General features: G+C 39.5%; 1 protein-coding gene across 1 annotated transcript in view; it reads left to right on the forward strand.

The window, feature by feature from the left end:
- The window catches only part of GPBP1L1 (GC-rich promoter binding protein 1 like 1), a 30,476-nt gene that overhangs the window by 14,121 nt on the left and 2,677 nt on the right, over nucleotides 1-13,678 (forward strand). The window contains exons 3-9 of the mRNA XM_065739667.1: nucleotides 759-873; nucleotides 1,667-1,796; nucleotides 2,134-2,417; nucleotides 4,613-4,685; nucleotides 5,847-6,040; nucleotides 9,798-9,938; nucleotides 13,249-13,407. Of these exons, the coding sequence (XP_065595739.1) occupies nucleotides 814-873; nucleotides 1,667-1,796; nucleotides 2,134-2,417; nucleotides 4,613-4,685; nucleotides 5,847-6,040; nucleotides 9,798-9,938; nucleotides 13,249-13,407 (1,041 nt within the window). The 5' untranslated portion in view covers nucleotides 759-813. The remainder of the gene's footprint in view (nucleotides 1-758; nucleotides 874-1,666; nucleotides 1,797-2,133; nucleotides 2,418-4,612; nucleotides 4,686-5,846; nucleotides 6,041-9,797; nucleotides 9,939-13,248; nucleotides 13,408-13,678) is intronic.

Genomic DNA, 13,678 nt, shown 5'->3' on the forward strand with positions numbered 1-13,678 from the left:
TTTTTCCTTTGCTCATGTGGTATTGTCTTGTTTGTAAAGACTAAAAATCAAGTGAAATCTTAAACTGGGGAGCCTTCTACAAAAAGACAGAATGTGGTTGTACAGAGCAGTAGTGGAGTTATGTTTGCTTTTAAGCAGTGAAAATTTCTGTGGCAAGTTGGAAAGAAAATTTGGTTTCAGGTTCCTCAGAGAGAGACACATCTGCTGCTCTCTGGTGGAAATTCCATTATGATATAGATCTTCCGACCAGCTTGTGCTGGAGGGCGAGCATAGAACATTCACTGGAGTATGGAAGTCGGTGGGCTGGGATGCAGTTTTGAGTTTTAAGGTGTAGGAGCTAGCCTGTGGTTGAACTTTCAGGACTCTGATCTGCTCTCAGTGTCTCTGTCAGCATTGTGGACTTGATCACTCTTTCGTAGACTGTTAGACAAAAAACAAGAAGGAATGTACCCCAAATTCTGGTATATCTCAGTTTTACAGATCAGTGACATGCTGTTTGTTCTGTCTTCATCCATTTCCAGACCTGTCCTGTCATGGATTTCGTAGGTGTGGTTTTAGAATGGGATTATAAACAGGAAGTAGGTGGGAATGTTTTACGTTCTTACCTGTTTTGATCAGAGGAACAAAGTCAGCAGTAAAAAAGTCATTTTCAAGTGCAGTACAAAAAGCAAAGTACTTTTTTCCCCCTACTAGTAGTGTAGACCAGGTTTTAGGCTTCAGAAAAGATGTCAGTCAGGGAATGTTCTTTTCATTTACAGATCCTGGCCATGAGGTTTGATGCCTCATTTTATTGAAGGGAGACACTGGACCTAAATGGCGCAGCATGACTTTGTTCCTGCCTGGCTTAACTTCTCAACACCACAGTCAACCAAGGTAACTTCATTACAGATCGCTTGCTGGCATAGCTATGCTAATATTTATACACTTGCCCCAGTGTTAGATAGAGCTTAGAATGTTTGAAATGTTTGGGTTTTTTTGTTTTGTTTTTTTACCTACTTTCGTGATTTTAAGGCAGTACTTTGGAAACATTAAGGTAAAAGTCTTTTTTTGTTTGTTTGTTTCAAGAAATGTATCCCTTTTAGATGAGGAAATATCCTTTGCATTCAGACATGGAAGTAGTTCAGTGTCACTGTGCTAAGACTTGAGTGGAATCCCAAGCAGAAAGTGATTAAATAATGCAATCCCCCCCAACTCCAAATACGTGCAGTGGTCAAGACTCGAGCTGGCACTCGTAACTCAGGATATAACTGTTTAGGTTTCATTTATGAAAGTAACTTTCAAAGTAACAGCCATTGCTGTGTAGTACATTGGTAAGCTTTGGGCTCTAACTCCAAGTTCACATATATTCATTAATTTGTTGGGGCTTTTTTTTTGTTTTGTTTTTTTTGTTGTTTTTTTTACAACTTTAAAATGGAAATATCTTCTGAAAGAAGCTTAGGTTGACCCAGGAGGTCTCTTCAGGTCTCTTTTCTTCAGTGACTTTAACATTACTTGCAAATGGCAGTGATGAAAAATAGTTCAATGACTAACCAGGTCATGATGGACAAGGCTCAGGTGATTGTTGATGTCATTGGCTAAGCTGTGCAGATACAGATGCTGGATTGAAAACTAGAAGAGGAATGTGGGCTTGGGAGTGTTTTATTGCATCACCTTATTCTTTATATAGTCCCCTGCAGCCACCTTTGAGAAACATGGAGAGCATCTTCCACGGGGAGAAGGACGCTTTGGGGTGAGCAGAAGGAGACACAACTCTTCTGATGGTTTTTTCAATAACGGGCCCCTCCGAACTGCAGGAGGTAAGTAGGAGGGATGGGAGTGCAGTCTGAGAGCAGGTATTTTGGAGTATTTTACACAGATGTAGTTTTTAAAACTATCTTTCAAAACATCCCATGCGAACTTTGCACTATTCTGTTCTCCTTTGTCACGTGCTAAGGCCTTCAGGGGTTTCCATGGAAACATATGCATTGTATAGCTTGGTTTATCATCAGGGATAATCACACAGTAGTTTGGTAAACTTGGCCTAGGAGTTAAGTAGTGAACACTGACTAAACAAGAAAAACAGGCTGTTATTTCCACTATTCTGCATGCAGTGTTGACGTTTTATTATTTGAATGCTTATCTCCTTTTGTTTAGACTGTTGGCATCAGCCGTCCCTTCTCCGCCATGATTCTGTAGATTCTGGTGTTTCTAAAGGAGCTCACGTTGGGCTTTCTGGCAGTCAGCCTGGCTGGCATGGTCCCTCACGGGGCCATGATGGCGTGAACCAGCGTGGTGGAGGAGGAACTGGAGTTCATCGCCACTGGAATGGCAACTTCCATTCTCGGAAAAGTTCTGCCTTTCAAGAAAAGCTGCCTGTTGAAGCCAGGGAAGAGAAGAAGGAAGACAAAGAGCATTTGCAATTTGAGGAAGAAGACTTTGTAAGTGTGTAGCTTTTCACTACGAGTGATGGCTGTGAGAAGTTAGCTTTTCAGATTTCATTTTTATTATCATTGATAGATGGCTCGGATCTAGAGTTGCACTCCATTCCATGTTTGTGATCCCTACTGATGTAACATTGATTTCAGTGCTTGCAGGATGCTGATTGATACCCAGAGACCTGGGGACTTGATGACCCTTGTAGCTTTGGTTTTGGCACATTATTGTATTTTGCCAAGTGGTTATTTTGAATTTGAAGAATGCTTTGTAACACTCAAGTCAAATCTTCAGTGGAACTCAGAAAGTGATGCTTTGATCTGCTACAGGAATAGTAGCAGTGTTGCCCTTGTGGCTTTGTTTTCAAAGCCCTTTTTGCTCCTAAGTACATCTATGCAGCTTATCTTCAGTCTTCCTGCTGTTTCTGTCTCTTGTTCTGGTACGGGGTGGTATGTGTGATAACCTCCCCCAGCTTGTTCATGACGTGTGCCCAGACTTTTGCAACCATTTTTCTTAAAACATCTGGAATAGTGTTTTATTTTGTCTGAGGTATTTTCAGATCTCTCTGTGAATCATTGTTTCTTCAGCCATTTCTTCCAATTTCTGTAGTTCATCAGCCTTCTTCTTTCTACAGCATTCTTATTCCCATGGTATTGTCAGTTAATCTCTTTTATCCTAGCTCTGTTTTTACTGGGTTACCTTTAGTTTTCAAAACTTTCCCAACTATGAAGATGTAAGCACCATTTATGGCTTTTCTTTCCAATTTAGTTTCTTCTTGTCCTGTTGCCACCCGTTATGAAGGTTTAATTTTTATCAGACCATGATTTTTTTTCTTTCTGCATCTTGTTTCTCACTTTCTCCAGGCTCTTGTTGATCAGTGCAATGAAGCCTATATTATCTGTACCTTTCTGATAACTCAGTCTCTCCTCCTAACGTGATTCCTTTGACTTCATCTTCAGTGCTCAAGCTGTTGCTTCCTCCAGTCATGAGAGTTTCTAGTGATAGTATGCACACTTGTGTATATCATCTTGAGCTTTTTGCTTCCTTCTTCAGTTTTTATTTTTGGAAGGCTGTTTATATCTGAAAATTTCATGGCAGTTTGATGGTACTGCTTCTATTTGTAGGGTTAGAAGTTGGAGTGAAATATCTGAATGCCATGCAGATGCTTCAGGACAGAATCTATTGTCTCTGCTTAAATTGCTACAAGAGACAGTTTGATTTAAACTGTTGGGTTTTTCACTGGAGTGCCTAGGGAATGATTGCATGCTCCTGTTCAGCTGCTTCTCCTGTAGGAGTGGTAGTCTGCATCAGAGCTTGGTTAACATATGAAGATCAACGGTGAAGCTTACCTGAAGATTTGTTAATCTGATTTCTCAAGTCAAGCATGCTGTAAGCTAGTTCTTTAGACTGTCAAAAGCCTCTTGAAATGAGTTGCTGTAATGATTGCAACTGCACTGTTGTAGTCTATCTTAGTTTAAATCTTTCTTCATTCTCTTCTTCCTTATTTTTTTTCTCTGAAGAACATAACACCTTGCACCTACTGTCTAGTAGCAAACTTTGCTAAACAATTCTCCCATCATCTTTGCCATAGTGGTGAAATTAAGGTATACTGTGCTTAAGTATGTAGCTTTTAGGCCTTTGTGGCTGACAGAGTGAGAATACTTTCCTGTGAAACAAACTGTTCTCAGTTCTGTGGTGTGAGCACCACTGCTGTAAAACTGACCTGTAACTAAAAAGTGAAGCGTTGGAGAAGGAATTTCTAGGGTCTGAGGAAGGAATTCATGCTATGGTGTAACATTTGTTCCTAATTCTTACAGAACAGGAATGCCTACTACTTCAGAAGCTTGTTGTTAGAGACTTACTCTGTAGCTATAGTAACTAAAATATGAAGAATTTGTTAAAAAGGGGAAAAATATGACTTTATTTTAACTGAACATATTTGGGACAGGGAGAAATATTTAAGAGAAATAGCTAATTGGGAGCACTTATTGAACGCTTGGATTTTCTGTATTCTTCTTTGAGCTTGAACATGTCCTAGTTGTTCAACTAAGTTCTGATAATGAATCAAAGGTAAGACTGCAGAGAACAGTGGTTCTGAATGCAGTTTTGCCCTGAAAAGTGGATTCAAAAGCTCAACGTGAATAGTTTGTTATATGCAGTACAGCATATGTACTCAATTGCATATATTGTTTATTTACAGCCATCTTTGAATCCAGAAGCAGGAAGACACAACAGCCAGAACAAACCTTTAGGGACACCTTCCGGAGTATGGGGTAGGTATAGTTATTTACGTTGCTGTCTGGAATGCTGACATCCAAGCAGAAAATAATAAATATTATTAACTATATATAACTGTATATAAAATATTATTTAAAGATTAATTTCATTTTATGCTGGTTGTTCGCTCAGAGAACTAGAAGTCTTACCTGACAGCTTTTTCACCTTCCCTGTTTTCTTCATGCAATTGTTACAAATCTCTTCAACTTTTTGTCTGAAACTGTACTTGTCATACAAAACTGCTTGTGGCAGTAATGTCACTGCTCCTGCATTTGCCTCATGTCTTGCTGCAGTTACAGTATCATTCAAGCATCACTTGAAGGGCAGTGCAGATTTGAGTGGATTAGACATTAATTCCTCACATTGGAAATACAGCAGAACTGTTATAACTCTACAGTTTAGTTTCGTTTGCTTTTTTTCAATCTCAGAATTGGTTTAGTTTTGATTCAGATATGGTATGGGAATCTGTGCCTAAAAAAAATAGGAATTAAAACAAATTGTTAGTTCCATCAACTAAGTACAGGTTTGTTACTCTCTAATTAGAATATAATTAGATTAATAGTAAAAATAATGTAAAGGAAAAAAAAGGGAGGAAAAAATAATAAAAAGAAAACCCTTCTTGCCAGATTGTTGTTTTTATGAGTGTGTCATGTCCTTTCTGTTCTGCCTAAAAAAACCAAAACAAACAAACAAAAAGACAATTGGGATTTCTGGAATTGTTTTGCTCTTTATGCTAATAGTTAATTTATTCTGCTCTTGAAAATGTGTTTGTTTGGCCTGAGAAGTACTAATTGAGCTTGTTTGCTTAAGCACTTTATCTTTTAAGGTGCAAGTCACACAAAATATTTTTAGTGAGTTAACAGCTGATCTATGGTTGCTCCAAAAAATGCTAGTTTCTGTTCTGATCTTTGTTTTATAGGGGAAGGTTGTTAGCTGATGTCACTGTAGGTTTTTCACTTCTGAGTCAAGGGAGCTGTTGTGGTTAAGTGAAAAAAGATTGGACTTTAACATCCTTATCTAGTATCTTTTCTCCAAACTGAAACAAAAGAGTCTCAGATGTAATATCCAAGGTTTAGAGGGGAGAAACTGGAGCATTATACTGAACCTGCTGGGAAACAGAACATTTGTATTTCAAATTCTTTGTTTTATTTTTACAGAAAACCCCCCTAGTGCCAAGCAACCTACCAAGATGCTGGTCATCAAAAAGGTTTCAAAAGAGGATCCTGCTGCTGCCTTCTCAGCTGCATTTACATCACCTGTTTCTCACCTGGCAAATGGCAACAAAGCCACCACCATTGTCCCAAGTGTCTACAAAAATCTGGTTCCTAAACCTGCAGCTCCTCCTTCCAAGGTACAAGGGTTTCCAGCTGAGTTGGTGAACTGTAGATCAAGGGATAAGTCTCTTCCTTGATGTGGGAATTGTCTAACAAATAAAGAGAATACAACAGCTTCTAGGATATGGCCCTTTACAGTGGAGACCTATGTACTAGAGAACTATCCTCTGTTCTGATTGTACGAATGTTTGTGTGTGTGTGTATTCTGATACAGCAGACAAATCCTTATCTTAATTGGACAAAATAAGCAATGCTACAGAAGAAGAATGTGTACTAAAGGTGCATTTGAATTGTTCATGTCTACCTTAAATAATCCTTACTGGCTTACAGTATTTTCAGTATTGAGCCTGAGAAAATCTGAAAAAGTGATCAGTATTGTGCTTTAATTATTTCACTGAAAAAGAGAGGGTTAAAAAGTAGGCTATTTTTTGTTCCTTAACTGTAGACTTAATTTGCCTGGTTTTTTTTTCCTAGGGAATCTACACTGATTTTGTAGGATTGGTAGTACAAGTATTTAAGAAGTTAAGGAAAATTATTAGTTTGTTCTTTAAAAAACAATGTGCAAATACTTTCCAGTTCTAAAATGTGTTAATTGCTAATACTGGCACTACACTGCAGCATAACCTCTGTGATTAGAGTAGAAAGTCTTACACACTTCAGAGATGAAAGTTTAACAACTTTTTCTATGAGGAAGCAAGTCCAGAATGTCTTACACTTTCAGAAGTTTTACTTAATTCATACTGAACTCTGCCAACTCGAGGAGGAATCCTGATAGTTAAAATGATTATCAAATAAGGTAATTTAAACCTTTAAATTGAAAACTGATCTTTCTTGATTATATGGGGTAAATTAGTCTAATAAAAGGAGTTATCAATAGATGAGTTCTCTGTTTACTTATTCAGCCCATTACATGTTTCGGTCCATATCCATAGATGTTCAAAATAGCTGCTAAGTAAGATGGAGGTGTAGTGCAGTGAGACTAATGCTGCTGTGACTTGTGCAGCTTGGGCAATATAAGCATCTGTACAGCCTTACCAGTTTTGAGTCTGGGTGTTTTAAGTGGTGTTTGAAACAAAAAGCCAAAGGTATGGTTTGTACAAGCCATTGGGTTGTCTTTGATTGCTTCAAAAGAAAGAGTTCTTGAGTGAAAGGGAGCATACAGCTTTTCTAACTTTGCTGTTGTTTTTTGTATGCAAAAATAAATGTGAGGTCTGAAAGCCAGTGCTGGAGCAGCAGTAGAGCTTAAGAGATTGAAATGTACTTCTGAGAGCTGTATAAAGGTCTGCTGTGCTGCTACATGTGTACCCATAGCCTTGAAATTGTGGAAGTTAAATATTTTCATAGCTATCAGTTCGTGCTGTGTTGTTGCCATTGCACTTGTTTTCATTACTTCTAAAACCTTTTGCAGAAGTGTTTTGTTTTGTTTTCTTTTTTTGTTAATTCAGTCTAGAAGAGCTACTCTTGAAGCTTTTCCAAACTGTTCTCTGAAATTATCCTTTAAAATGCAATTCCTTATTGAAGCCAAAAAACAAAACCCACTGATCTGTGCTCACAGTTGGAATAAGCCCTCTAATTTTCATAGATAATTTGAAAAGTATGATCAGGCTTTTGGAGACAGTCTTGTGGCTGTGCTATGAACATTAGTTCAACTAATGTTAAAAATGCAGGGTTTGTTTTTGGGGGGGGACTTTGATTTTTGACATTTCTTACTTGTGTTCTAGATTATGCATCTGTGTTTAATTTAGAATTGTGGCCATAAGTTATGGTAGTTGTTTTACTCTCCTTTTGGTTAAGGGTATTCTGTTCAGAACAATTACTAGGTGTGGATTACGCCTGGATTTGTACTGTGATATGACAATACTGATAACACCTTAAAAGCTGTTGGGCTGGTGGAGCAGGTACTGACTTGTGGTATGTGGCAGCTCTCAAGAGATCACAGTGGTGTTAACTGTGATGCAAATGTCATTTGTAAGTACACATGCATTGGCACAGTGCTGTGATTGTTGAGGGAGTATGGTGCTGCTCACTGGAGGGGATTGCAACAGCTGGGAATTGTGTGCTGTCTCATCAACAGTTCATTTGCTAATGAATGATGACCACTGATAGAGCTAAAGGTGGAGATCTGCATGTCCTTAGGTAGAAAAGCTGTGCACACGATGTCTTTTTCTGAAGGTACAGACAGAAAGCAGCTGTGGTAGAATGCATTATTCTGAAGACTCCAGAGTTGTGCTGAAGTTGTAGTGCATGAAGCTTTTTAGAGGAGTCAGAACGCTCCTTTTGGCAAAGTCAGCAGTACTGGAAAACTGTCACAGGCAAACTGGGTGAAATATGTTTGTTAGCTGTACCGAAGGAGGAGAACACAGTGGCAGTGATGGAAGCACGTTCTTCCTTTAGATATGGCTGAATCGTTCACAGTTGAGTGGTGAGTGAAGGACATGCTATGCAAGATGTGCCTTTTGATGCTCAGCTCTGGCTGTTTCCCTTGAATCTATCAGTCTTGCTAGGAAAGTAATGGTGATCAGTGTTTGAGTTTGTGTAAGCTGCCACTTTGTGGAAGGTGGGAGAATAACAATTAGCAGCCAAGAGCAGGGTGTCTGAACCAGTGCAACTACAAAAATATGCAGAGGGAACCTTCTTGTTAAAGTAATTCTCCACTCCTAAGAGATTTACTGCAGGCAATATTGTGGAGGCCAGGGTCTTTTCTGGGTTTGAAAGAGATGTTTGGAATATAGTATGAGTGCTGAGTTATTTATTCAGCACTGTGGACTACTTTTAAAGTTGGTATGGAAGGCTTTTAATGTGAATGGAATGATGGTCTCCTCTTGTGATGCGTTTATGGAGAGAGACAACGTGCTGAAATCATGGATTCTGCTTTCATTGCTCTCAGAATACAAGACCTATTTAATGTCAGATGTAACTCAATCACACTGTGCACGAATTATTTTGCTATCAAGTTGGCTTCAGAAGTGTTCAAAGAAACAGTTATGCCTTTGCACTTTGACAAATGTATTTTTCATGCTGCTTGATGCAAGTCATTTGTTAGATTTGTTGTAGTAAGCACTGTCACTTCAGAGTTTGTCCTTAGTTGACAAGACAGGCCCAAGAAATAATATTCCAAGTAACAAAGTTATCTTCAAGCCTTTGCTTTTCAGCCACGTTGCCAGTGTATCTAAGGGACACTGCAGAGAGTATCCAGAGCAAAACACTAGGTGCTCATGCACTTTAATAAACTGCCTACTTTGTTACTTTTATGGCTAAATCAGTGCAAGGATGGACACTTCCAGAGCCCTAGGAAATTTACCTTCTTGGCCTGGACAGAAAGATTCCTTGAGGTGCTTCTTTCTTGCACAGGGGACATTACTGTCAAGTGAGGCAAACCTTTTCTTTGTAGTGTACAGTGTTCCTATATGAAACATGGATTTAACTGGGATCTTTGCCTCCCGTATGTGGGTGACTGCAAGATGCATTGAATCCTTCGTTGGTGATTCCAGTTAATGAAGGGCGACACTGAATTTTCTTCTTAGGCTCCAACTGCATTTTTTGTTAGAGGGTCATGCCTGTGAAGCAGAACTGGCTGCGGCTTGGAGTAAACAGAAGATGATAATGGGGAAAAGTAATGTATTTAGAGGTGAACTTGCTGAGAATGTTCTTGGAGAGGGAGGAGAAAAATCCACACGAGACAATTTCTGTCCATGCAGTTTTTGCTTTACTTCTTGCCAGCAACCCGTTCCAGTGCCCTACCACTTACTGTCTTCTGTGTTCTTTTCAACATAGCCAAGTCCATGGAAAGCCAACAGAAATGAACACAAGCCAGGCTCGCTTTCCTCCAGCCGTGACTCTGCCTTTACCAGTCCAGTGTCTGTAACCAAACCAGCGGTACTGGCGAGTGGCTCAGTCCTCACCTCTCCCAAAGAGGTAAGAAAGTGGGTTTCAGTGTAGGATGAGAACTTTATCACTGTCACCTACTGTAGCCTCAACAAAATAAGATTGTTCCTGCAAGTGATATCTAGCTTTGTTGATAAACTAGTTCCCATGCTGTTCTTCAATACTTTATAGGAAAAGAAAGTGAAAGTGATCTGCCTTGCTTATTTTCTGCACAACAGCACAAGCAGCGGGCTTCGAGGAGTTCTGCCTGTATACATGTCTTCAGCTTACTGTCTGCTTTTTCACCTTGGTAGGAAGTAATCTGCTGAGCCTAAAGCTGAATTACCTCCATTTTCAGTCTGATATGTGGAGAGAATCTTCATATTTAAATTGCTTAACACTTCAGTAGTAACTGTGACTTGATATGTTTTGGCCACCATTCCTGTGGTTCACTTTATAGCTTATATGCAAAATGCTGTTCAGAATCATGAAATTCAATGAAGCTTAATAGAAAAATGACTTTGAATAACTTTTCCTCAACACGAATCAGAAGTTGGTGGTCATATTTAACAAGTATTATAATCAATAGTCGACTAATTCAGAAAATGTGTAATTCGTTTGGTTTGCCTTTCAAGTGTAATGACTTCTGGGGGGAGTTGAAGTGTTTGTTTTTCAGAGTTTTTTTAGCTGTGCATTTGACTTTCTCCTTTACAAATCTTACTTTGTCATCTTTATGGTTCTCTGCTTTGTGGGCTTTAGTTTGAAACAGCCTGTGCTTTTTTGCTTTAGCTGCTACTGGTTACCAAAACAATCATTAAAACAATAGTTAAAAAGCCTGCACCTTTCATTTGGAGAAATTGTTGGTGCTGGATCCCTTCTCCTTAACTTTTGTCTGCCCTTAGACTGAGTCCTTAGTGCTACTGATAGTCTTCCTTTCTCTGTAATACACAGTAGAGTACAGACACCCTTACAATATAAATATCTAAGCCATATAGGCTTTTACCTCAAGGTAGATACCAAGTGAAACATGCACTTTATATCATGCAGTAGTAATAGCAAGCAGTCTGGCTACTTTTTTCTTCCCCTCTAAGAAAGTCTTGCCTGAAACTTTAGTCAACAAAGCTGTCAGATACTATGCTGACAGGAGTAGGGCAGCTGGGCTTTTTCTCAGAAAGAGCAATGCTTCCTTTAATACTTTATATATTACAAGCATCAGTCAACAAAATAAAAAGGGCTTAAAGTCCTTCTGGCTAAAATTGAACACTTGCAATGCATTTTTCTCTGAATCTATTGGAGACTTGCAGCGTGGAAACCCAGGGCTGTGACCAGCAGATAATACTGTAATCCCAGCTCTGCAGGGCTGCTACAGTCTCTGCCTTTTTATTTCTGAGATAGAGATGAGGTCTCTCCTATAGAAGTGTTAAAAATAGTACCTTTGGTCATAAGAGACCACAGGGTCTTGTAAACTAAAAGGTACCGGGTAGCACTGACACTGTCTTAGTCAGTTCAAGACAACAAATGCAAGATTCAGTCTGAATTTTTAAAGTGGTATAGGATGACTTTTCTGTAAGAGTAACTGTCCCTGTTACATAGACTGGTGTCTGAACAAACCTGATGTTATTCATTGTTCTTGTTTAGAATATCTGAGAGATGCCTTGATATTTAATTCAATTGGCTAACCTTACCTTAAGAAAAGATGCCAAAAACCAACTACTTGTACACCTTTATCTAACAGTCTTTTCTAGCATTATAAAGCCTTCTAGAAAAAATAATGAATGAAGTGAGAACAGAAATGAAATTCTGTTCCCTCTCAGTGATCTTACTTCTAGCAAAAAGCTCAAGTGCTTCAGGAGAGTATTCAAAACAAAGGTATCTGGTTTTCATTCTCCTTTGTTCACTGCTATGTTCTGTCCCTTGCAGCCAAACTAATTACCATTTCAGAGCGTTAAGTACTACTCCAGCTTCTTATCCTTATGTTTGGTCACCTATGTCTTCCACCATTGTTGATGTGATCAGTGCAGTGTTGAATGAGGCAAAGTCTGAGAAGGGTACCTGTGAAAAGTGAGGCATTATGTTCAGAACACAGTTCCCTCAAAGGCATTATTGCACACCAAAGTGTTATGTGCAACAGGCGTGAGAAATATAAGCAGCTGTTGCTGCCTGGTTATGTTTGCTAAACATTTCAGTTCCCTTGATCTTTGCTCAGAGCACTGTGTGGTATGATAACAACACTTCTTTATAAAGGAGATTTATTTTTGAGAGCCGGAATTTACAACCCTCCCACCCTAGTTGGTTTTGTTGGTTTGTTTTAAAAAGGAGAGAAGGTGGCTGCTTTAGGAAATTGTAATTGAGAAAAAGATAAAAATCAAAGCCAATAAGTAAAGGAAAAGAATGTTTTTGCATATAATATTCTAGTGTCAGGTACCCACACAAGTAGCTGAATTCCTCTCCTTAGAGTAGCCAGCCATGAAATCCCTACGTGATCAGAAGGTTAGGATTCTGGGAGGTTTCTCATGACGTGTTTTTAGATTTTCATTGCATGGCCACTCAGAATGGTGAAACATTGAAATGAAAGCTCATCTTGGTTATCACTGTTTTAATTGCACTGTCATGGCTGGGGCACTGCCAGTGTGCAAGCTGTTGTACCTTATGCCTGGCTCAAAGACTGGAGATAATTAAGAAAGCAAAACATTGTGCAACAGCATGTGAGGTTACCTTGGGTTCAAGAATTCAGCTGAGCAGATTTCCTACAGGTCCGAGGGCTGTGTGTGTCAGGCCATGCACAGAGCCATCTGGGCTTCCATGGGTGTTCAGAGGCATGAATCAGCAGTGTGCTTTCAGGGGAGGAGACAGAGGCTGTGACTGTTTTAATGTCCATTTGGTTAAAGGTGTACCGCTCCCTAAAACAGATTCCCAGCCCAAAGCTCGATTTCAGGGTAGAGGCAGCCACGATGGCTCAAGACATGAATTTGAGCAGAGTCTAAGCTCCCTGTTTTTATCATCTTTGTGGACTGCCGTACTTGAAGCTCTCTGCCCACATTTTCTGTTGTAGTCTTCAGCTTTACATGAGGAAGAGTTATGTTGCCAAGGAACAAAATAAATATATTCTTGGTCACATTGACACCTAGAGAAAGAAAAAACAGAGTTGATAGTGATAGGTGGGAGCATAATGCCTTGGTAGGGGAAGGATTGGATATACAGCACCAGTCACTACTTTGATGAACATCTGAGACTAGATTTCTCAAAGAGTTAAGAGCTAGTCCAGGAACCGATGAGCATTTAAAAGTACAGACCCTGAAAAGGGCCTGATCTTTGCAAGAGTGTACTCTTCGAAGTTTCCATATTCTGCCTTCCTTTCTAGAGTCCTTCCAGCACCACCCCTCCTATCGAGATCTGCTCTTCACGCTTGACAAAGCTGATGCGTCGCACCACTGATAAAAAGAGCGAGTTCCTGAAGACACTGAAAGATGATAGGAATGGGGAGATAACAGAGAGCAGAGAATGTGACAAGCTGGATGATGTAAGATCACTGTCCTTACTGATGGCTGTTTTTAAGGAGCTGGGCACTGGAAAAAGCAGTATATGTAATTCAGGCTGTGGGCGTGGAAATGAATGACTTCCCTTGGTCTGACTTGCATGCCAGCTGAAGCAGTGAGCAGCACTGTGATGAAAGGAGATGCATAACATGATGAAATGCAAAAGGATAAGTAATAAATGAGGTGGAAGGGAAGGTGTGACAGATGATGAAGGTAACCTGGATCTTTGTAAGAATTCTCTAAGGGATGGAACAA

Source organism: Cyrtonyx montezumae, unplaced genomic scaffold (genome assembly GCF_038088225.1).
Source record: "Cyrtonyx montezumae isolate F1298 unplaced genomic scaffold, pur_monq_1.0 scaffold_1, whole genome shotgun sequence".
Lineage (NCBI taxonomy): Eukaryota > Metazoa > Chordata > Aves > Galliformes > Odontophoridae > Cyrtonyx > Cyrtonyx montezumae.